General features: G+C 40.8%; 1 protein-coding gene across 1 annotated transcript in view; it reads right to left on the bottom strand.

Annotated features, from left to right (window-relative positions):
• Window positions 1-25,263, bottom strand: part of ADGRD1 (adhesion G protein-coupled receptor D1) — a 266,747-nt gene that overhangs the window by 8,270 nt on the left and 233,214 nt on the right. The window contains exon 22 of the mRNA XM_032805984.2: window positions 951-1,077. Within this exon, the coding sequence (XP_032661875.1) occupies window positions 951-1,077 (127 nt within the window). The remainder of the gene's footprint in view (window positions 1-950; window positions 1,078-25,263) is intronic.

The following is a 25,263-nucleotide window of genomic DNA, read 5'->3' as shown; positions in this document are numbered from 1 at the left end:
CCGAAATTTACAACTGAGCATGAATGGGTCAAATTCTTCCCTAACTTAATCAGTTACAACATTAGGCTACTGATAGGACTGGTAAAAAAAATTTCCATCTAAAACTTTTACTTTATTTTTAAGGAACTTGAGTTTTCACCAAAATTTTCACAGAAAGTGTCTGCCTCCAAATCCAAAAATTTAAAAATCAAAAATATTTTAGTTGTTGGCAATCAAAGCTCTTTTCCAACCAGCTGTAGCTGGGACCCTATGCTGTATTATCTGTTCGATTATCTGTGGAATTCCTTTGTGAGATAACCAAAAAATTCACAAGTGCTGCTTTTACCTCTCTGGTCCAGGAAAGAATTTAAACATGCCCTTACTTGTATGTCTGTACTCAAGAACCTGCTTAACTATAAGCAGATGCTTAAGTCCTTTCCTGCCTAGGGATGCTTTCGGTGGATCAGGGCCCTTCTAACTTGTCCTCCTATCACAAGTGCTGTATGTATCAGCGGGCCTCTTTCCTACTAACCTTTTGTCAAATGCAACACGCATACCCTGTTGCTCAATCTGATGAGATCTACTCAGCCACTTAGGATTGTCTTATTTGGTTCCTTCAGGATCACAAAATCTTAAACTGACTTTACAAACTTGAAAAATTTCAGTGGTGCATCCACTGTTAAATCTAGTCCTTGATGCCTCACTCTCTTGGAAATGAAATTTGAATAAACTCTGTCAAGGGCAGTGTTCAATGCCTGTTCATCTGATGGCTGTTAGAGGCCTCACTCAATTGCTCAGTATTTTCACTGTCTTTGCAGAGACTGGAGAAATAGCACTGATTATGAGATAAAGGGGATGGAAGATGAGAAAAATATACACAAAAGAAAACATTGCTAAACATCTGTCAGTTGCAAGCTTGCGGTATTCTACAGCTATTGTCTGAACCCCCAGAACCTGCATTATCTACTTACTTGCAGGGAATTGAATATTGCAAACATGTACTGAAATACCATTGCATGGTCATTGACAGCTAGAACTCCAAAGATCCATGAACTTCCCAAGATCGGTAACAATACAGCAACTGCCTTAGCTGTCAACCTGAAAGATAAAATGACAGGAAATTTAATAGAATTGCCAAACAAACAGTATGTTTTTAACACATCCGAGGGGAGACTTTTATCAATTATTTCTTGGCACGCAAGTGATTGCAAAAAAAAAAATCTTCTCACAGACAATGCCATCGAATTGTTGCTCAGATTTATTGCTGATGTATAAATGATTAGCCATGTCAGCTTTTGATCACTGAAAAAAAATGAAGTAGGACGTATTTATGTTCACAGCACATAGAAAGAACTTCATCAGCATTATTCTTATGAGTCATTTGATAAGAGCGCATTGGTTGCACTTAAATAAAAATAATAGCTTCAATTTTATATAGTGCTTTCCAAGGATCCAAAAGTGCCTTCCAGACTATGGGCAACTGAAGCTCACTGAACTCAGGAAGACCACTTCTGTCAAGTGCTCATGCATCTGTATATAAATAGAGAGGACTGATGGTCCAGTGGTCAAGGAACTGTGGATACAGTTGCCAGCACCACCAGAGACTTCCTGTGTAACTCTGAGCAAGTTGCTTAGTCTGTCCGTCCCAGAAGCATTTAGGTATCTAACTCCTATTGAAAGCAATGGAAATTAGGTGCCTAAAATACTTTTCATGCTTTTTGCCTCTGTGCTTCAGTTCCTCAGCTGTAAAATGGGAATAACAGTGCTTCCCTACCTCGCAGAGATTTTGTGAGGATCAATTCATTAAAGATTGTGAGGCATTCAAACACTATGGCAGTGGGGGCTGTGCACAAACCATATTATTATTTATTATTATTACTGAAGTGCTGAGGAGTCTTAGCTATGGACCAGGACTCCATTGTGCCAGGCGCTGTACAAACAGAGCAAAAAGACAGTCCTTCCCCCAAGGGATTTCAAATCTAAGTACAAGACAAGAGACAGCTGATGGATATAGACAGATGTGTCATCAGAATTAGGCCTTACGTCTCTGCACCTACAGCCTCCTAAATTAGGGCCCAATGGTGTGAGGTGCAACATGCTTTCAATCTCCTGCAAGATGTTTATCTTCATCACCAAAAGGAATTAAGCATGATCAGTACCTTACATGATCAGGCATTTCCAGAAAGGTAATTTGCAGTTCTGGGATTTGTTTGCTGGTTTAACTCAGGATGTTCTGTCGTCTTTGCTGCACCAGAACACCAGCCAGCCTGCATGTAGGACCCGGACCTCTGACCAAACTGAAGTCACAAAGCATTACTGTTTATCTTACATAATTGTCTACTCTCCAAAAGTCTGTCTTTTTTTTTTTCCAGTGCATTGTTCTCTCTATTTCCTTGAGAGATACTGACTCTTGGCAATAAATTGTACTAAAGAAACTTTCATGTGTGCATGTAAACATCAATACTGAGTGTAGCAGCTGTAAGAGCATTGAACAAAAAGTACCTGGTCTGTTTCTAAGTATGGAAAGCATGAGAACAGCTCATTCCATGTGCATTCAGTTAAAACAAAATACAACTTACAATATACAACAAATTAACTTGCAGTTAATTTTTTATTTTCTTGCTGAAAGTAGGTCTGAGTTAGAGTGAAGCCAGGTGGCTTGTGAACATGTACATAGTGACTCCATCACAATCCATTTTCTCCTAACAAATGATTCAGCGGTGACATGCCTAGGCCAAAGCTTTGGACAACCAGAAAGTATTCAGCAAGGGCTTGCTCTCAAAACTCTCATGGAAGTACTGGGGAATAACCTTCTAGTTTTCTCCATGGGCACAAAGACTATTAGCTAACTGGCACCTGTGCAGTTCTGTTATGCAAGGTGGAAGGATGCAGGAGATCTGCATGCCCTATACCTCAAATTACTAAAATCCTGAAAGATACCAAGGAAGAAATGCTGCCTTCTGTTGGCAGAGGGAAGCAACGCTGGTGGAACTGGGGTGGGGAGAGAGGAAGTGGAGAAAAAAGACTCCTCCTTCTCGGAGCTATCTAAGTCCTAACAATGGCACATGGCCCCAAGTCCCCAAAGCAAGTGAGTAATCCAGTTCCTAGTGAGCATTGCACTTAAACGTGTTTAAATACAAGCACATGCTAATTCCTGTTGAGGCCAATGTGATTTAAGCACATGCTTAAAGTTAAATTCTTTACTGAACTGGGGCTGTAGTAAAGTTGGAGATCAGTAGGTCAGGATGGGAATATTGAGGGAAGAGGAGGTGGAGCCAAGAACCAGCCCACCCTCTGAACTATTGCATCCCTGAGGAGCTTGCAGATTGCTAATAGGAAATAATGTCTCAAGCAATATTAACTTCCCCTTTGGTGGGGTTAGGGTGTAGATGCAGGAGAGAAGTGCCTACAACTGCATATCTTTTGTTAGGGCAAGGCTCCATGGTGATTACAGAAAACAAGAGGAGAAAAATGAGGCTGTTGTATAGCATAACTCAGGGGTCGGCAACCTTTCAGAAGTGCTGGGCCGAGTCTTCATTTATTCACTCTGATTTAAGGTTTCGTATGCCAGTGATACATTTTAACATTTCTAGACAGTCTCTTTCTATAAGTTTATAATATATAACTAAACTATTGTTGTATGTAAAGTAAATAAGGTTTTTGAAATGTTTAAGAAGCTTCATTGAAAATTAAATTAAAATGCAGAGCCCCCTGGACTGGTGGCCAGGACCCGGGCAGTGTGAGTGCCACTGAAAATCAGCTCGCGTGCTGACTTTGGCACACATGCCATAGGTTGCCTACCCCTGGCATAACTCAATGGAAAAATCCCTTTAAATACTGAGTGCCAAATCAGTCATCTCAGTGACCCAAGTAAACAAATCTTTGTTTTTGAGTAAAAGAATACATAGAAACACTGCATGGAGTCAAGGGTTGTGTCAGAGAAGAAAGCCTGAATTACTTAAAATGTATATATTAATGAGAAGCTTGGTGTCCTTGGCCACAAATATTTTAGTACAATTCAATTTGATTCTACAAAGGGTCTGTCAGCCAGGGACTGAAGGAATACAATAAACCCCGAGGTCTATTATTCACTTACAATATACACTTCAAAGAATTTGGTCTTGAGAGCAACGTGATCAATGGTGCAGAATTATTTCACGATGCAAGGATGATATTTTTTTCAAGGCTAAAGTCCTTCACTTCAACAGCAACACAGGAAATATTTCCCACTGACACATTGCCATGGACCCAGATCCTGCAATGAACTCTTGTGGGGGAAACCAAAACCCTGTGACTGGGCTGAGCCCCACTGATTTCAATGGGGTCCACCCACACATGACTCATTGCAGGCGAGGGGCCTTAGGAAACATGGAGAAAATGGAATCTGGACATTTAGACATTTTAGATCTCTCATTTAATCCGATATTAAAAACACTTTCCATTAGGAACCCATCACTCGTACCCGTCTGCTGTCTCTCACACATCCAATTTTATGAAATTTTGCTTTTTGGGATAAACTTGTCCCTGTTTGGTTTCTTCAAAAAAGGGGAGTTTATTTTAATTTTTAATTTAAGTTTGAGCAAAATGACTTCAGCCATATTTGGAGTCATTTGACCACAACAAATGCACTTTTCCCATTGCAAAACTATTCTAAACACACTATCCGAACAATGCTTCAGTAAGAGGGAATGACATGAAAACTGACATGTGGGCTAGACTCAATGAAAACTGTGGACTAGTCAGTTTGGGCCAGATTTACAAAGGGATATAGGTGCCTAACGATGTAGATAGTCATGTAGTGTGATGTGCAAAAGCATCAAAGTAAGTTAGGTGTCAAAGTCCCACTGATAGTCAACGGGAATTAAGTGCTTTATTCAATTAGGTGCTTTTATAAATTTCTATCCGTCTACTTGATAGATATGATATGATTCTATGTGTACATATTGGGAAAACCCTTTCCTATGTCCAAGTAACCACTTTCTACTTCTTTAGGCACCTAAATACTAAATCTGCATATTTGTTTTTAACAGGTTTTGATTTAACAAAGGTGATAGACCTTTGAAGACTGAACATTGACCATGTGCAGTATGAGGGCAGGAGATAAACGTAATTAGAGAGGCACTCCATACATGTGCATCTTTTTAAGAGCACATCCATTTAAACTGGGTGGTGTTTAGGGGTAAAATTAACCTCGTGCAGAGGATCAGCACAAGGTCTGTGTCACTTGCATCCTATTTAAGACCTATTTTGCTTAAGTGGTGCATAGCTCTTATGCCAGTTTGTTGCACGGGTGAATTGAATGACTGGTTCAAGGAGTTATGAGATTCACTAACCATGCTAGGAGCTTGGCAGCATTTTTTCTTGACCTTTTTTATTTTCTTCCCTCCTCCTCTGCCCCCACTTCCCCAAACTTTGTTTCATTTCCTCTTTGACCTTTAAAAAAATGCATAGGAAAATAAATGCAAAAAGCTGCATTAAGCAACAATAAGGTCAAAAAAATTCAGAAAATGCAGAAGCTACAGGTCCCCTAGCTATGTTAATTCCAATGCATTACACATCCATATTGTTTTTTATTCCTGGTTTACTGGCTACATGAATAGTTTAGGAGACTAGCCCTAATCATTTAAACCATACAACACAGCCAAGTACATGTCGCTTTTGGAGCCTTAGCTGGTGTTTGAATATTCAGATTGAGCAACCTTAACAATGCATCAGCATGGCCCTTTGGATTTAATGCTATGAAGTTTGGTAACCAGGATGATAATACTGAGTTTGATACCTCAAAACACTGAATGGGAAAGCCTGATTTCTGTTGCCTAGCTGTGCTGGATGACTATAAGCAATGCCCTGTTCAATTAATATAGATGTAGGTTGTCTTTTACCACTAGTGCAGAGGAAGAGGTGCCACGTAGCTGCGCCGCCACAGGCACAGTCCAGGTAAGTCATGCTGCTCAGAGGCACAACCCAGGGAAGGGTTAAATATCCTATTTTCCCATGCCAATAGCAGATCACTACTCTCCCTGGCTAGTTCAAATGTTGTGCCGGGGGCGGGCAGATGCACACAGTGACTTAGGCACCTAAATCCCAGGGTCAGGCACCACTGGTATTCACAGTACCCCCACTTAACTGCCACCAAACCCAGTAGGCACCTAGGCTCATTCAGCACCTAACTTTTTGCAGAGTTCCTTAAGTGCCTCCATTCTGCCTCTGCACAAGAGAACTCCAGCCCCTCAGCAGCTGCTCGAATGCTTTACCCCAGCATGGCGCATGAACCAAGGGATGATGGGTGTTCTTCTGACCAACAGGCCTGTGAGGCCTAACCCCACAGATAAATTCTGAGCATCAGAATATCCTGTAGCTCAGTGTTTAGGGCACTCACCTGAGCATTGGCAGATCCCTGGTCAAATCCCTTCTCCCTCTCAGGCAGAGGGAGGATTTGAACTGTAGTTTCTCACCTCCCAGGTGAGTACCCTAAACACTGGGCTACAAGTTATGGGGGGGAGAGCCCACCGCAAGAAATGCTGTAGATGACTAATTCCCAAACAAGGGTTTTCAACTGAGCATCCCAAGCAGAGGGAGGCGCCTTCCTGCAGCCTGGATTTAAAAGCCAAACTCCCTGAGAGGGGCAGGATTTAGGACACTCCCTTCTCCATGACATCTCCCATTGTCTGTCTTAGGCAGGCAGGCAGTCACCCAGCCTGCTGGCCTTTGTGAACCCCATTTGGAGGAACCTGTTGTTACACATTCATTGTATAGGAAGCCCAAGCATGTGAATCCCAGTGATTTTCTAGGCGCTGAAGAGTTAGCCAGGCCACACTAAGCATCGCTGGTTTCTTGGTGAATCTAGTCCTTAAGCTCTTCTTTTCCCCATGCTTGCAGGAGAAATGTGGGCAGGCAGCATAAAGGGAGGACTTACCCTTAGACATCTGCGTGGGCACATTCTAGGTGGTGATGAGCTGCCCCTTAGAATTTTAGAAGCCATATAAGGGTTTATTTCTCACAGAAGCTGATAAAAGCTCAATCCCTATTGCTCTCTCGCAGTCTAGCTCTATTCAAATGTCTTTGCTTCCAGCATCCGTGTATGTGGTGATCAGCCCTGCCCTGAATTGATTGGGAGCAAGACAGAACTGGCACCAAGGGGGAATTTGCTTTTGTTCTTCCTTTTTACTTTGTTTTTCAATTTTCTTTTAACAAATATGTACCACTTATTGCTTCGTTAACAGGTGATTTCTGGGAACTGCAGAGCTATTTTTGTTCTGATTACAGTTTTATATTCAGTCTGTGTTTTGCAGCCTTTGGAATATTATTGTTTGTGCACAGTGTATCTATCAGCCTGTTCACTGCTAGGAATTGTTTCTCACTGTGTCAAAATGATAACAATCTGAATGGATGGATTGCAAGTTACACAGAAGGCACAAGCTGTGCAAAGCTTTGTTCAGCAATAGATGCTTCGATGTGGGCTGATTTAATTCCTATGCAGAGCCAAAAGAATGGTTTTGACTTTTTTTTTTTTTTTTTAAGAGCCAACAGCAATGAATCTGTACTGCATAGGGCCATCATGCTGCAACTGGCTCCCTTGCAATCAGTGGGGTTCCTTCAGGATAGTTGCTGGCAGTTGTGCAAAATCTATTCACTGGGCCTACCTGTATGAATCCTGCAAATCAGGGCCCAGGTATTGAAAAAGCATCCTTTTACCCCCCCCCCCCCCCCCCCGTGGACTTGCTGCCACCTTTCTGTTCTTTCCCTTCACACATTTGGAACAATGTTATTGCAAGTACAACATTCTTTAGAGTTCCTGATGCCTCAATCAGCCTTTCCTGAGCTTTCTGTCTAATTGACTCTTCATCTTTTTAAATCTCCATCTAAAAAACCCAAAACCTTGTCTCCTTTGCCTGCTCCTCTTAGGGGCCAATCCTATAACCCTTACTTAAGAGAGTAACCTTACTCATCTGAGTCATCCCACTTAAGTCTTTGTTTGACTCTCTGGTTCCTATTTATTGTTCAATTTTGCATAACATCCAATCCTTGCATAGGCAATGCCAGATCTTCAGCTGGTGTTAACTGCTCCAGCAAAGTCAATGAAGCTACACTGATTTATACTAGCTGAAATCCTGGTCAATAGGAACGTGAGGGGAAGATCCTGGAGCTAGTGTAATCTGTCTTAGCTCCACTGATGGCAAGGTGTGCAAGAAATGTAGGAGTCAGGGCCTGTGGGATATAATTTCTGTCAACGACATAATATGAAATAAGTGTTCAGTCTTGTTGCTGTTAAATTTAGTGGGACTTTTGCCAAGAAGCAGGGTCGGACGTTATAGTTTTTTTATATTTGCAATAGGTTTGGAACAATTCTACTCACTAGAGCTTTCTTCTTGCCCTTATTTAATTTCTCCCTCTTTTCTATTGCTCTGACACACTCCATATCAGATACTGATGATTGAACTAGCAGCCCCAGGAAGAAGCTTTACTGCTCACAGGAAGCAAACTGTATTGCTATTAAGAATGAGATCTATAACTCACAGATCAGTTTTACTGGTTCTGTATGAGGAACTAATCCGTTTAAGGCATCTGATCTCCACAACTCCAGACATCCTGTCTGCTAAATTAGGGACTAAATTGAGACCCATAAACCAAGATTATATAAATAGCAGGAAGAGGTATGGTCTATAAAAGCAGACACTTTTCCATAGCAAGTCACGTTGTTAGTTTGACGAATGGTCCTTTTAACTGAATTTTCTCTTTTTGCGGTTTACTTCAGACACCCACCACTAGCAGCGCTCTCAAAATCTAACAGAGTTCAGATTAATAGTGGAAGGAGATGAACTTGGACTGTTCCCAATTTGCTACAACTTGTAATTACAAAACTCTAACCTAAGAGCTGATTAAAATCTGTGAAACAAACAGTTTGCAAACTTTCCTTCACAGACAGAACTGCCATTCAATTCAGCTATGTTCTTACCTCCTTTTATGCTTGGTATTCACCAGTCTTCAGGATTTTATCCCTACTGATGTGTGAGGAATGGCTATTCTTTATAGAGTGAGAGTCATGAGTGAACAAGAGCATTTTGTTGTTTGCTATTATTTATTCAGTCATCTAGTCAGGGAGCAAAATCGCCCACTACAAACAGTCTAGCTGAACAATATTAGGAAAACCCATTTGCTGGAAATCGTTTGAGCAAAGTAACTAGTGTGTTGCTACAAACACATTCACAGAAATCTGTATAGGTTTACAAACCATTTGGACCTGAGCAGAGTTGGTTGATATCAATGAGAGTCTTTGGGATCAGGCCCTTTATGACCCCAAAATAAAAATGAGCTAAATTCACACCCAAAAATAGTCACAATGAATAATTTGACCAGCACAAGGAATGTAAACCTGGGGTCAAAAGACAGGTTTCAGAGTCAAAATTTCTTGGTTCTCCTCCGAGCTCAACCACCAACTCATTGAGCAAGTCAACTGGAGCATGATTTTCAGGAATTAATTTAATCTATGAACTCCAGAAGGCCCCTTGGTCTTCTGGATAGAGCACTGGTCTCAGAATCAAGAGACCTGGCTTTCAATTCTGGCTTTGTCACAGATCTACTGGGTGACTTTGGGCAAGTTTCTGTTTTCCCTCTGACCTTTGTCTATTTAGCCTGCAAGTTCCATGAAGAAAGATTGGGCTTCTAAACACTACAGTAATACCAAGAATAACCACATAGGAAGTCACTGATAGCAGATGCTCAGCGCTTCTGAAAATCAGGCCCTCGACTTTACTATGTCTCAGGTTTCCCAGGGAGAGGGTGATATTTCCTACTTTGCAGGGGTGTTATGAGACTTAATAATGTTTGTAAAACTCTGTAAATGCTTTGCTTACTGCATTCTAGGGCCCAGGCCTACAGCTTGTGCTGTTGAAAGGTGCTGGTAATACAGATTATTACACCTTTTAACTGCAAAGAACTTTTCCCATGCTGGACCTGCTCTTGAAATTATTTTTTCTTTTTTTGGGCGGCTTTGTGAACAATAGCCAGCATTTCACCAAGGAACCTCAAAGGAAAGCAGACGCTCTACTGAAGTGTTGGCTGTTCCTACACAGCTCCCAGAAACCTAAAGCTGCTTTTAACATCCAGTCTAACAAATGAAATAAAAAAAGGTTCCTTCCCTCCAACTAGAGTCTGGCTAGGGGGAGCCGGAAGTCAGTCTCCCGCTTTTTGAAATAAGCTGCTATTAGTTCTTTGGTCTGAATCCTGTAATTGAACTACAGTGTATTATATTTTGCTGATATGTGATGTAATGTGCAGCTTATGGAGCCCTTTAGTGCTGCTTTGCTGATGACAAACATTTTGGCATTCCCCAAAATGCTCTAGAATGTGTTTACATGGGAATACAAGGTGGTGTGCACGTGTGTGTGTGTGGGGGGGGAGACACAGACACTAGGAATTATAATTGAGATAATCAGAACATAAGTGACTTGTTTAAGGTCCCACAGCAGATCAGTGACAGAGGTAAGAATAGAACACAGGTCTGCTCACTCTCATCCCACTGCTTCAACTATGAAACACAAATCTTGTTTTTTATAGAAAGTCATGTTTGCAGCAATAAAGTATTCCCCCCCCCCCCCCGCCTTCTCCCCAGCTGAAGGTGGGAACTGAAGATCAAACACTAAGATTTACTGTCCTGGCTGGCTGGATTTTCAGGGGTTAGCTCCCTGGGCAAACCCTTTTTCTGAACTGAGACTTTTCCATCTCATTTTCTCTTGCTCCTTCATTTCTCAGCTTTCCTGACATCATCCCTCTCTAACGGCTCTTGAGCTTTTGTATCACTCCCTGGATCTCAGTACCCAAATCTAAAGATGGCCCCTGCTTTTTCACCAACCTTTGCCTTTGAAGAAGGGTGTGGGAGAAAACACTGAAGAACCTAATCTCATAGCATGAGGTTGTTATAGGGTTTGTCATGGCAGATAGGTTGGGTTAATGTTTCCTATTTTGGGTCTTTGTGCCCCTCTGTATCCTTTAGACAAGGCTTTCTAGAGCTCAGTACCCAACAGCTTGCATTGTTGTGAATGAGGTAGAAAGCGGGGAGGGTTTCCATTGTTCTTAAGGGGAACTGAGCCCTTTGGAGACTGGCCATATATTTGTGCTTTAAACAGTCAAGAGCTATGTTTGTGTCTGTATAGTGTTGCCTATCATGCCCCATCTCTATTTGCTCATTGCTTTGAGTCACCGAATCAGCCCCAGGGTAACTGAGTATATATCTTCCCTGTCACCATAATAACCGCTACAAGAATGGGCAATGCAAAGCACTTAAGGTTTGTCTAGCATCCCGCTGGACTACCACTGGAATACCACTTTTAGGGTATAATCATTTACAGCAAATCACTCATCAGTGGTATGGTTCTTTAAAACAGTCTTGTCAGACTGTTTGTTTTTTTTATTGCATAGCAACATGTTCAATGAATCATGAGTCCAAATAATGTACAATCATGGTTGCAAATAACATGGAGAAGTTTATTAGGGGACTTGAAACTGGGTGACAGAAGTATGAATTCCCCTAGCAGCTGGTACTGATGGCTGTGGTGAAAAGTCAGAAAATCAAGTGCTCAGAAATACACATGGAATCTAAAAGCAATTTTTAACAGGACAGGGTCTGGTCTTCAGAACGTTGAAGATTTATTAATTTCTCATGCAAACCTCATTTGTTTATTTCCAGAGCTTGATTGTTTTGCTCCTGTTTGAAAGCTGTCAGTGGAATTGCTGCCAGGGGAGGTAGCAAATGAGGCAAAGAGGGCAAGAAGAAAATTAACCTCTTTCTCCTTAGGGATACTTTTGTTCTTCTCAGGGAAATAGATGGGAAGTGAGATTCCATTTATTGTTAGAAAACTAAACTGCAGTGTTTCAAGAGGTCAACTTGCTTTTATCTTGAAGGAGGCAATGTGTAATTATCATTAGTCATCTTGTTTCCACGGGCTGATTATACCTTGCACAGCTAGCACTCCAGAGTGGTACAACATTTCTTTATCAGCCCAGATAACACAAAGTCTGCAGGAGGATTTGTTTGCATTATTTTGCATAGGATGTGTGCCCTCGTGGTGCTTCTGAGATGGGCAAGCAGTCGTGGGACAGTAAGGGTTGGAGAATTGGCCCCAGAATCATTACTTCAATTAGGAGAGCTTCCTGGTAAAAGCAAGGCAATGGTTTGTTCATCACAATTTTCATCATAGAGCCATACAGTTAGATAGGGAAAGAGCATTCTAGGTTATCTAGGCCATCTTCCTTACCCCATCTCTGCAGGATAGTTCCCTGCAATATATTTCTTCCTTGCTGTATCCCATCTCATATCAAATGGTTCCAAGGTAAAGCTTCCATCTCATCACAGCTCCCTATCCATTCTCTATTGTCTGGGCGTACTCTGTTTGAAGAATGGATCTATAGTGGCTCTATTCTTACTAGTTTTAATTGGAGTAAATTGGCTACATCTTCATGAGTCATCTTGAAAAGATATCCTGAAATTAGGCCCATTGTGCTATTCACAGCTGGTCTGTTTATAACCATCTGAATCATTTTTATAGGTGTTATATCATGCAGTACAAATCTTTTGTTTTCTCGTTTCCATGCAGTAAACCAGAGTGGCAGACCCAAAGTTCATAAATCTGTAATTTGATAAGTCGTCCTTCTATAAAAAAAAAACAAACCTCTTAGTGTTCTCCTTTCTCCTTCTAACAAACCAGGTGTGATTGTAAAGCCATTACCTTTTACAGGGGCACTTGCAATCTGAAAGCATTCAGCTGACATCAGACCTAACAGTGACGCAGGTTTCAACACAAAGGGCATACTGAAAAATGCCATAAGACAGGGAATCCAAGCCAAATTCAGAGGGACCATGTATGATGGTGTAAGTTAGACACCCTTGCATCAATTGAGATCCTTTACAGCCACTTAGGTTAACTTACCACGGTAATGTAGATAAGGCCTAAGTTAAGCTACGTAAATAACGTAACTGGAGTCAACATAGCTTAGGTTGACTTACTGCAGTGTCTGCACTATGCTGTGACAAAAATGTTAGCACTGAAAGTGGCAGTGTAGACACAGCCTAAGTAAGGCTCTAGAGGAAGTTTATGTTGGTAAAATAAGCACATTGAGGTGGCCAGAAGAATGCACATCACATCAATTTAGACTCATTTATATAACTTGTGTACTTGGCCCTCTGGGCCTCATTCTTTACTCAGACCAGCTTTACATAGGTGTGATGGTATTGGTTTCAGTGGAGTTACTACTGATTTACACTGGTATAAGTCAGAGAAGAGAAACCCTATGAGGCCATCAACTTATGTTATGACAAAGATCCACGGCAGGGCCGTGGCTGGTCTGGCTCAGCTGCCTTGGGCTTGCAGGGCTTAGGGTGTGGGAATAAATTGCTGTATAGATGTTCAGGCTTGGGCTAGAGACCAGACTTTGAGATGCCACAAGGGGATAAGGTCTCAGAGCCCAGCCTCAGCCCAAATGTCTACACTGCAATTTTTAGCCCCCAGCCTGAGCCCCATGAGCCTGAGTCTGCTGACCTGGGTTCTGAGACTCGGTGCCGTGGGTTTTTTAATCACAGTGTAGACACCCCTGTATTGAAGCTATGTCGTATTGTGCTCAGAGAAGATTTCATAGACATTGTGTGTCTTGTGCCTTTCTTACTTATGTTACTCAGTTGATTAACAACTGAGCCTGGTGATGTCTGAGAACAGCAGCGGTTGTTGAAGTAAAAGACACAGAAAAAAGCCTCATGGAGAAGCATCAGGAAGCTGTTTATTGGAAATCTATAGGTTTACCAAATGTTTCTGTTTCTTACCTTGAGGTCAGTGAGGCTTGTAACTGACCAATGGGGGGAGGGGGGGGAGAATCATTTTAGCCTGTGCCTGACATTTCTGCAAAAATCCCAACACCCTACTCACAGGAGCTGAAGTCTGAAAATGACCTCCTGACCTAACAGCCTTAATGATCTTTATTAATGAAATGATACCAGCAAAAATGATGGTTTCTCATTTCCATGACAACAAGGCTAGTAAATAGCAAAGATACCAAGGTCAGGCATATAAACTGACAAAGAAAGGAAAGTAATTTGCTATGTAATGGCCCATATGAGCTTTAACTGCAGTGCTGGTAAATTATTAGGCACATATTTACTTGAACTCTCTCTTTTTAAATTTACGTAAGGAAAAAAAATTGCTGGAACAGTCCTACAATCCTTCTAGCCTGGTACTCTGTTTCTGAGAACAGCCAGTACCCAGTGCTTCAGAGAGTGACATACCCAAATAAATACATCTAACTGAGCAAATACATCTAACATAGCATGTAAGGAGAGGGTTTTCTTAACTCCCAGTTCTTAAAAAACATTACAAAAATGGGGATTTATAGCTTTTATTATTTATCTTAGCTGGTGTAACTGCAGATGCTAAGTTATTCATAGAAATGTCTAAAGATTTTGAACTTTTATTAGTTATTTACTTCAATAAAATCCCACAGCAGTGAGTCCCACAGGTTTTCTTACATATTGCAAAAACAAAACAAAAAAGCTTTCCTGAACATTCATTTTTAATGTCTTGCCTTTTAAGTCTAAAAAGGATCTACTGATTCTCTTATTCTATAGAGAAGGTCAAAAACAGTTCCGTACCAGCCTTCTCTGTACCATTCAGTATTTATTTATCAGTGTCTCATTACTGGTCACTCTTACTTTTCTGAATAAATAATTCTAGTTGTTATAATCTCTGCTCATATAGAAGCTCCCAGGGTTGTTGCTTAGTTCTGTTACCTCAGTTCGGATGTCACTGATTTCAGCGGGATTTTTACTGAGATGAGGTGGCCAATCTGGGAACTTTGCAGCATATGCAGTAGAGGATCAGGCTGGTCTATTGCTAGCACTACTCAGAGAGACTGTTGCTGCTAACATCTTGAGTGTGCTCTAGGCTGGTCTCAGAGTCGGTTGCAATCACTGTGAAGCAACACTGATCCCTAGGAGAAGCTGTGAATATTCACCAAATAGTGAACAAAGAGAGTGGGAACAAAGGAGAGATCTGTCAGATATTATCCTTAGGCAGAAGGAAAAAAAAAAAGAGGGTGGTACGTTTGAGTCTTGAGATACTTGCCTTCTGTTTTTAAAGGGAGTTTGCTTACAAATCAGGATTTCTCATACTGCTCTTTAGGGCAATGGGAATCTTTCTATTGACTTCAGTGGGAGTTGGATCAGACTCTACATGGAACCCAGGAGGGTATCTCATGCTGAGTTTATTCATGTCAAACTGGATCTATTCATTGTCTCCTATTTCGACCTCATAACACTTCTGGATTTGCTAAAATAACCTGGCAAGCTATGTTTAAATAGCAGTGACCAGTCTTCAGCTCTTGGAGGTAGATCCTAGGGACTGGTGAACCAGTTCAGGCAAAACAAGAGTCAACCTTAAACCATAATTGCACAACTCTCATCTGACCTGATGTCCAAGCTGACAGTAATCTGTTAGGAGGTTCAAAAGATGTTAGAAAACTTTAAAAACATTATTGTGATTTTCAGGGGCCACTGCATTTTTAATTCCCAACTTGCAGGAAAAATGCAGAAGTACTGCAGGCAAGGCTGGTTCTCATGCTCAATTTTGCAAACTTTGGCTCTCTGCACAGCTTTCCAGAACTGAAATTCCAAAGAAACTACAAGTATGTCTATACAGCAAAGAAAAACCCGCCACTGGCTCGTGCCAGACGACTCAGGCTGTGGGGCTGTTTCATTGGTGCGTAGACTTCCAGGCATGGGCTCTCTGAAACTCTCCCCTCCTGCACGGTCCTACAGCCTGGTCCTGGGTCTACACAGCAATGTAACAGCCCCACAGCCCGAGCCCCATGAGCCTGAGTCAGCTGGCATGGGCCAGCTGCAGGTTTTTCTTTGCTGTGTAGATAGACCCTAAGGTTCAAGTAGAAAATATACTGAGTGAAACCATAAAGACACACTCCTTTGAAAAACCACTGTAGGGTTAAAGAGCATGGTTCTTCACAGATTTATTTCCTCATGCCATTTTGAAAATTCCAACATATCAGGCAGCCATATGTTCTGATTAATTGCCTTTTTAATTGAATTATATTAATATGGGCTTTAATGAAAAATGCTTTCATTCAATATTTCAGTAAAATAAATGTTGCTGCTTTTATTCTTTTAGTTTGCAGGGGTTGGGGCTTTTATTTTCAATGTAGACATGGCTGTTTCTTTTTCTGAAACCCACATAAAACAGTTACCGTTAATGGAGTTGTATTACTTATCCAAAAATAAGACATAAAACTTTGAAAGGACTTTCATGCTAAAATATGAACTTTCATCTGCCATAATGTCCCTATATTTTTCGTTTACTTTATTTTGAGAGAGCACTGTGGGGAAAATATGCAAATCAGACAGTATAGCTAAGAGCTTTTTCAGACTTCTGGTGTGATTTATGTAGTTGTCTACAGTGCTGCACAAGGTGCTTGTTTGAATAAGTGTTTACTTTGTGTGATGGCATAACTTTAATATTTGTCTTATTATTCTGCATAAAGCTGACATCGAGTTCTAGGATTATAAATGGGGCCAAGGATGTAAATGTAACACTCCAAGCAAAGTGTTAAGTTATCGCTATTCACAGTGACTTGCACCATTTCGTGATGAATGATGAGTGTTTAAATGTGACTGTGGTGCCATGCGCAGATATACACCTCAAATAACATTGTCCTTCTCCTGTTGAAATTTCCATAGCTCAAAATCAGAGTTCTTAAGCAATAAACAAAACCATAAACAAGATAATTCAAGACTGAAAACTGAAGCCAGTTAGGGTGAAAAAGGAATGTGAGCTGCATAGGCCTTCGCTATGCATTTTAGATTTCAAAATCTAAAATGTTATTTATATTACAGTGGTGCCTACAGACCCCAATCAAGATTGAGATCATATTCAGCTGGATGCTCTATAAACCAAGAGAACCTAATTCAAAACCTATAGAAGTCAATGGGCTTCAGATCAGGCCCATAATTAAAAGGAAATGAAGCCATAGTGGTGCAGGGGGCAGGGTGGACTAGCCACCACAAGTACAGTCCCACTTAAGATCTTAAATTCTTACCCATCCTGCCACACATGCTGCCGAGGCTACACTTCTCTTTTGAGTGTGCTAGCTCAATCAAAGCTAGTGCATGTACGTCTATCTGAGCTGGAAAGTACACTCCAGCTCCAGTGTAGATGTAACCTATGTTGTAGAAGGGGCAAATTTGCACTAATGCATTTGTTCTTATCAAGCAGTGAACTATTTATAAATCAGACCAACCCAAGCCTTTAATTCAAAATAATATTCCCTATCTGTGAAACTGAAAAGACTTGCCAGCAAAACCAGCGTGAGCGCCTTCCACCAAGGAGGGGGAAAAATTATAATGCTAGCAGTTAATCTGGAGAAACTACACAAGCTCTGAATATGTCAAATCATAAGAGATAAGCAAAAAAGTCACACGCTCTTTACCAACCAACTTCAATTATATTAAATTATTCATAATTTTTTTTTCAAAAAATATGTTGGCTTTTTGTTCCAATATTACAATTCGGATTTCTGGCAAAACCTGGCAAAAACACTGCTGTCATGTGTACCTTGGAATTTAATATGGATCCCTTCCTTTGCTGAATCCTCTGGAGTTTAGCAAATCTCACAGGATGCAATTCAGCTTCATGCAAGGGGCCAGCAGAAAGCTCACTTACCATTTATATGGCACATAAACTCTTTGTTGTCTTAAGAGGTGCATAGACTTTGTGTTGACTAATTGCAGAGAGTCTGTTTTACTCTCAGGGGTGTCAAATCAGAGTTACCAACAGCTTATTGATTGTTGGGTCTGTATCAAAGGACTGACTCCACCCATGAATTGTAGTGCAGTGCTCTCCAGCTCTTAAAGGTGGGGGCTAGCTGGCAGGTGGCTCAGCTGTACCCATATAAAGTGGGGCTAGGTGAAAGCTCCCTCTCTATCTTTGCCCTCTATCTATCCCTACTGATTAGGTCAACAGATTCAGCTCAATAAGAGATTGATCTGGCATGGTCCTGCACGCACCTTTGAGCTTCTGAGCCCCTTTTATCTCCCACTGACTTTAGGGGGAGTTTAGCTTGTTCAGCACCTGCAACAAGTGCTGAGTATCTTGCAAGAACAAATCGTCTAGTTGCAGTCTTTTGACCACTTTGATTCTAAATTTGTGTGTCTCCTCATCCGTTTCTGTCTCCTTGCCAAAAGCAGTTTGTGGGGTTCATAAAAGGGATGTAATGAACCAAATTTTAACAAAAGCTGCTCTTTCTAGGCATTAAAATATGAAAGCAGACACACATTAAGCAGTCCTGATGAAAATTACAACAGTTCTCTATTCAGACAATCCATACTTCATGAATATTGAATCATGCTGGTACATGCTGTACGTACAGGTGTCTGTCAGTACTAAAGTCATACAAAACAACTCTCTCTCCATCAGTGGCCCTCCTTGTTATTCATCTACATTAAGCTCTGATGAATAGGAGTCATTAAACTATGAAACACCAAAAAGAAATATCTGCCAGTCATCCCCAAGGTGAATGGTACCCAGTGTATTACAATGGAGATTTCCTATAGTATCTCTTAAATTGTATTGTGCAGAGCAAAATTTTTCAGCTAGATCCACTGTACTTACTTATTTTTGTTGCTATGTTGCATTACCTACAAAAATGTATAATTCACATGGGATTTAGAAATAAAGGGCCAGAGCCAACACCCATTTAAGTCAATATGATCAGGCCCTAAAAACTTAGATTTTAAAATAACTTCATTAGATGATTCCTTTGAAAATCCCAGGCCTCATATTAGATACGAACACCTATTCAATTTTTATGAGAGTTGGGCACCTAACTAGTCTCCTTTGAAAATCCCAGCCTTTTGTATTAAAGTAAGAACTATCACTCTGTCACGCTTATTGCAGGGGACTGGATGACTCAAAGGATGGGGAAGTCAGCAGTTTGAATTCCAGCTAAGTCACACTTAAGTTTCAATCCATCCTCATTTGGCACATCACTTAAGCATGTTCTGAAGTGCTGAGCTAAACAGAGCTGGTTGGGAATTTTTTGACTAAACATTTTCTTTGTAGGAAAATGCTGATTCATTGAAACAAACTTTTTGCAGGAACAGATCAGTTTAGACCAATTTTTCAATTTGAAAATATTTTCAGAAAAAAGATATGGAATTTTCAAAATATTTTGACTTTTTAAAATAAAAAATTCCAGCTTTACAGTACAAAGTAACTTTGTATTTTGAAATTTAAGTTCATATTTTTAAATAGTCAAAATCTAGACAAAACATTTCAAAATTATCAGAAATGAAACCTTTCAGTTGATCCAAATTGAATTATTTTAAATTTTTTATTAGCAAAAAAATTCAAAATTGATTTTTTTGCCCTGATTTAGGTTGGGAAAATTTTTTGTTCTCTCAGCATAAACCTAACTCAAATGCTGAAGAGAGACGAACTTAAATGCATACTTTAAATATTTTGCTGAACTGGAGCTTTAGTGTGGTAATAATTTAATATTTTGGCTTATGGAAATAGACAACTGGAAACATTTATAAATTCAATCTATCGCTTGCATATTAGTATTGCACTGGTAGTTCTTCCATTGCTCATGTTTAAACTCATGTATTTTTACTTATCTCTGGATTCTTCCACATGTGTTAAATCAAATATGACCCAAACAGCATTTTTATTTTGTCATATCCAATGAGCCAAAGATTTAATTAGATTTAAGACATTATCATCAGCAGTCTGACTTCAGGTCAGTAATTAACATCTTAATACTCTCATAGTAATGTATTTCCTTTATAGCGCTCCCCACTACTCTCCCTTCAGAGAGTTTCAATGAGATGCATTCCTCATGCCCTTTGAAGGTATGTGCGGGCAATATGATTCCTTACATGCCATTAGAAATTGTCAAGAAAAATAATTGCTGTAAGCAGTTTTGACTTGCCAGATAGCTCTTTCTAGTGGATAGATTTTCTTCAGCAAACAGGAAAAGCTCCTTTTCATTTTTAACAGAACAAATGTAAGCAGGAACTCTGATAATTTTTTTTTAATGCACTAAGTGCACTGATCTGTAGTTTTCATCACCCAGTGAGGCACAGATCACTTTTAACCAGCTTGAACCCTATGAGAAAATTTGGATCCAGATCCAGACTCACTGCTGATCTTCTTACAAAAGAGGCATTTCACAGAGGGGCAGGATTCAATCACAGTGTGGTGTCTCAGCACCTTCTGGCCAATGGAGGGAGTCCTTTGGTAAAGACACTGATATTGGTCAGTCCAGGGCCGGTGCAACCATTTAGGCTATCTAGGCAGTTGCCTAGGGCACTAGGATTTGGGGGGCAGCATTTTCTTCGGCAGTGACCACAGCAGCTGGATCTTCGGCCGCCCCGGTTGCTGCCGGCATTTAGGCGGAGGGGGCTGGGGCGCGCGGGGGGGGGCGGCACGCAGAGGAACTCCCCGCCCCAGCTCATCCCTCCCCTGCCTCCTCCTCGAGCACACCGTGGCTGCTTCACTTCTCCTCCCTCCCAGGCTTGTAGCATCTACACTGATTGGCATCACAAGCCTGGGAGGCGGGAGAAGTGAAGCAGCGATGGCATGCTCGGGGTGGAGGCGGAGCAGGGGTGAGCTGGGGCGGAGGGGGTGCCTCAGGGCAGAGGGTGGGGGGTGAGGAGCTGCCACGGGGGGGTGCCTCAGGGCAGAGGGGGGGAGCTGCCATGGGGGGAGGAGGCTCAGGGCGGGGGCTGGGGGGAGGGTGCAAGGTGGAAGTTTTGCCTAGGGCACGAAACATCCTTGCACCAGCCCTGGGTCAATCTACTGCTTCTAAGAGGTGCTGTGATTGACCAGTGGACACTGGGCAAAAGGATGAATTGAGATAATTTTAAAGAAGTGTTCCAGCTCCTGTTTCATCTTATTTATGGGAGCATTTACAAAAAGGAGACAAATATACAGAGCAGTATCTCATTGATTGATGCCTGCTTAGAGAGAAAATCAAAGCTGGCAAAAATAATCATGTGACTCAGCATACACTACACTGATCTGAGACAAAAGGCGTCTGTGCTGAAAGAAAGAAAGATGTGGAATGCTGAAGGCTGGCATGAAGAACCATGACAGGCAGTGTACCATTGACTAAATGGATGTGCAATTTGCCTTAATGCAATCATTATGCTTCTGGGATATAATTTAGGGCTTTGCAAAGTGCTTTGGAAGGTTCGAGTCCATGGATGAACCCTATATAGGTGTGCAGCATCGTGAGCTGCTGGAGCAGAGCCCCTTTTAGTTGCATCTATTAGAAGATAACTTTAGTAATAGCTATATCTATATCTATCTATCGAGTTAGAAAAACTTTGTGTGAAACATACCAAAGCTGATCATAAAAGAAACACTTTAGCAATGAATACTGACGGATGCAGGGAAAATCCAAACCAAATGCAAAGCTGGCTGCTACACCAAAAGTAAAAATGTAGAACATAATTAAAAACTGACATGGGAGGGGAATAGCTTGTGTGTGTATGCACTCATGTATCCTGTTGCACAGTTCCCACTTCTATTGTTCCTAGTACATTAAGTCCTTGTACCTGGTGAAATAAAGAGCAAACTACCGTTTCCAGGTCCCGTGCACCTCTTTGAATATGTTTTCAGCTTGGGTGAACAGTTTTTGCAGCAAATGCTGGATGCACTATATTTCTAATGCCTACTGGTTTCTCTGCCTTCTAAGAGTTTTTTGTACCTTTTAGTCAGCATTGCTTGTTGGGTGCCCGATCCAACTCCTATTTGAGTCAAAGGAAGGTCTCCCACCACCTTCTGTGGGCACTGGGTCAAGCCCTGTGTCTGCTTATTCTTTGAAACAACCAAAAAGTAGGTTAAATTACATTTAAAAGCTACGTAAATGAATGTTTTCCCTGTGACCTCTGTGATTCTTCAATGGCCTAGGCATTAAAACTGGGATCTCAATGAGTAGTGCAGGGATGTCCAGCCCATGGACCATACTCAGCCCACCAGAGCATTTCATAAGGCCCATGACCTGCTTCAACACAGTATGCTAACAGCTGATTCTTTAGCATTTTTCATGTTTACATCATTTTAGTATAAGCAAGCATGTAAACAGACAACACTGTACATAGCTTGTTTTTATCTAAATACATATGAAACAAGCTGAACTTAAAATATAAATTGATACAGGTGACATTAAATCTGTTTGGCCCACACGAGGTTGTGCTTATGTTTTTGTGGCCCTCCTATGTAATAAGTTTGGGCACCACTGAGTTAGTGGATTTCAGAGCAGTTCCTAATGGATAGAGGTCTACATGCCTCCACTGCTGCCATAGGAAGCTGTGCTGGAAGTCTCAGTAGTGACACCAAATCAGCATGAGGCATATGACAGCTGTGGTAATCTGAAAAAGGCTTCCTCAGATGACAATGTGGCACCTTCTACAGCACTACATTTAGGGCAGGGGAGAGGTGAATGTTCCCACTCCAGTAAAGGAGTTATATTAACTGGTTCCTGCGGCATCGCATCCCACCAGGAACTGCAGCCTCGATCCAAAACACAGAAACATAAGGCTTGAATGAGCTGAGGGGATCCATTTCTTGTTTTCCTTCTAACAGAAATTAAATGTCTCTGAAATGGATTCTATTGTGTACAGGAATGTGCAACTAATTTAGCAAATGGTAAATGGCACAGTCTGCTTGCCTCCCTTTGTTGGCACACAGACCACTAGAGACGCCTTTATCCACTGCCTCGTCCACAGTAAACGGAAACATATCTATGCACTAACAAAAGCTCCCTTACAAACATTTGGGAGGCCTTTGAACAAGAGCAGCTCAGCAAGTTTGGCAAAACCCTCACAAATAGCTATGCCATCAATGAGGGTGTTTGTGTGCAGACTGTATGTGTGGGTGTCCCCTATCATAAAATAAGAAAGCCTGGTTCAAGGAAACGAAAAGCGTGTGAGTGATTTAGCTGTAAAGATTTAGCTAATGTAACTAGATAATAGAGCAGCTATTCTAAATTAGAAAATGCAAGGCTTCCTTTTGTTTTTTAATTGTTTAGGTAAGTAGAAGAAATAAAGCTCTTATTCAATTAAGCCAGTGACCTCCTTTTAGCTGGAGGATTTAACAACATCAGATATCTTGGCATTTGTTTTCTGTGCCTTTATGCCTGTTTAGATTTTTAGAATTTAGCAAGTCTCTCTCTTATTTAAAAAAACCAACAAATAACATTTCTGCATGGTTGCTAATGCGATGGCGCCTAATTTAGGAGTTGGAGATTCCTTCAAAAATTTGGATCAAGATCATGTGAATCACAACACATAACAGGACATATGTAACCCCTGTGACAAACATGTCCAAATGGACACATGTATCCTAAATCCTTCCAAGAGTTTTCTGGGAAAGGGAACATAGGGGTTGTTCTCACTGAACTTGATGGCAAAATCCATATTCACTTCAATGGGAGTGGAATTGGGACTATACTGCAAGCTGTCATGGGAAAACGAACTATTCCTGATTTCAATCCTTAATTTAACAAAACCGGGGGCCAAAACTACTCCCTCTCAAGGAACTATTTTGATCATTTCATTGAGCTTCGCAGGACAAAGAGAATGTGTATAGTGAAACAAAGTAAAACACTAAGGAAATTTCCTAATTACCGGTATGTGGTAATTGCTTTCTCCTTGGCTGATTGTGATCACTATCATTTCTGGTTCATTAGCTTATCAAGTCTACATTTTATATAAATGATACTGATTGTTCCAACTCATTGGACCATTTCTGAGAAGACAGTGGGGAAGCATTCAGTAAGAGTTTGATTTGGCAGTTTATTTGAGAGCAAGCTAATGCAACTATATCTGTGGGGCAAATGTGATGCAAAATTGAGCATGCTGGAAAGCACAGTGATATAGCTACACTCAGTAGCTTTGTTTCAATCTTAAAACCACTTTTGTGGAAATAGAGATGGGGAGAGGAATTTTGCATTTCGTATTTACATTTATGTGTCCACTCTGTCTCCTGAAAGTATTGTAATTAAGTCTTTGAAAAACTGCATATTTTTTTAACCCAGATACGTTCAGGAGCCACCCCACTTATATGATGAAAATGATTACATGTGATAAACTTTATCAGAGAAAAGCCTCCTTTGTTTATGACAATTCAGTCAAACTGGACATCTTTCCTCTCCCTACCTAGCATATGAAGGCAACTCTCCCTCTCCCAATCCTCATCAATTAGGTGCTGAAAACTGGATCCACAGCCCCACTGATGTCAATTGGAGTTTTTCCATTGACTGTGATGGGCTTTGGAACAGATTCAAGGTGCTTATTTGGTGTTCAGTTAAGCAAGTGGGATCTTAACTGAAGTATGTCCACTCCACTAAGGCCCCAGTTCAGCAGAACACTTAAGCACATACTTAAATGCTTTGTAAAATCAAGCCCTGTGCCCAGCAAGCTACAGGAATGTTGGACTGAATCTCTACTGGCAGCTCAACAAAAACTGAAGTTCCCATTAGGGGAAATCTTTCTTTCAACATCCAATATTTCACCCCAAACTTCCCCCAGCTGAGACCCTGAACTCTTACATTTGCATCCAAGATCAGCTACTCTATGTAGGGCTGGTCAAAATTCTCAGAGGATGAAAATACTGAAATTTGGTTTTCACCTGAATTGGCCAAAACGTCTAAATCTCTGGACTTTTTGCAAAATGAAATATTTCAAGAATATTTCATTTTGACCTTTCAGTAATGTCAAAGTGCTTTGATTTGACAATAATTTTAGGTAGAACAGAATATAAAAGTAAAAGTGATAACGTTGAAATTAAATCTTTCACCCTAATTGAAATCAAATATTTTGATAATTTCCCACCAAAATTTCAACAAACTGATACTTCATTAAATGTTTCAATTTGGTCAAATCAGCATTTTCTAGCAGAAAACTATTGTCTACAAATTTTCAGTCAGCTCTAACATCATGTCTGAAGTGGATACATGTATAAAACAAAAAGGCAATAATACTTAGTGTCTCTAACTGTGTGAATCCTGCATTTAAGAAGTTACATACCGCATGAATAAATAAAGACAAGAGGTTTTTATTTTAATTTTTTAGTCGGACCCTGATTCAGGAAGGTACTTAAGCATGTGAGTGATTCCATTGAACTCATCTATTTTATTGAACTCAGTGGGGCTATTCATCTGCTTAAAGTTAGGCACATGCTTAAGTACTTTCCCAAAACTCACCCTATTTGAGCTACTTGGAAAATG

Source organism: Chelonoidis abingdonii, chromosome 22, assembly GCF_003597395.2.
Source record: "Chelonoidis abingdonii isolate Lonesome George chromosome 22, CheloAbing_2.0, whole genome shotgun sequence".
NCBI lineage: Eukaryota > Metazoa > Chordata > Testudines > Testudinidae > Chelonoidis > Chelonoidis abingdonii.
This window is presented reverse-complemented; position numbering and strand designations above follow the sequence as displayed.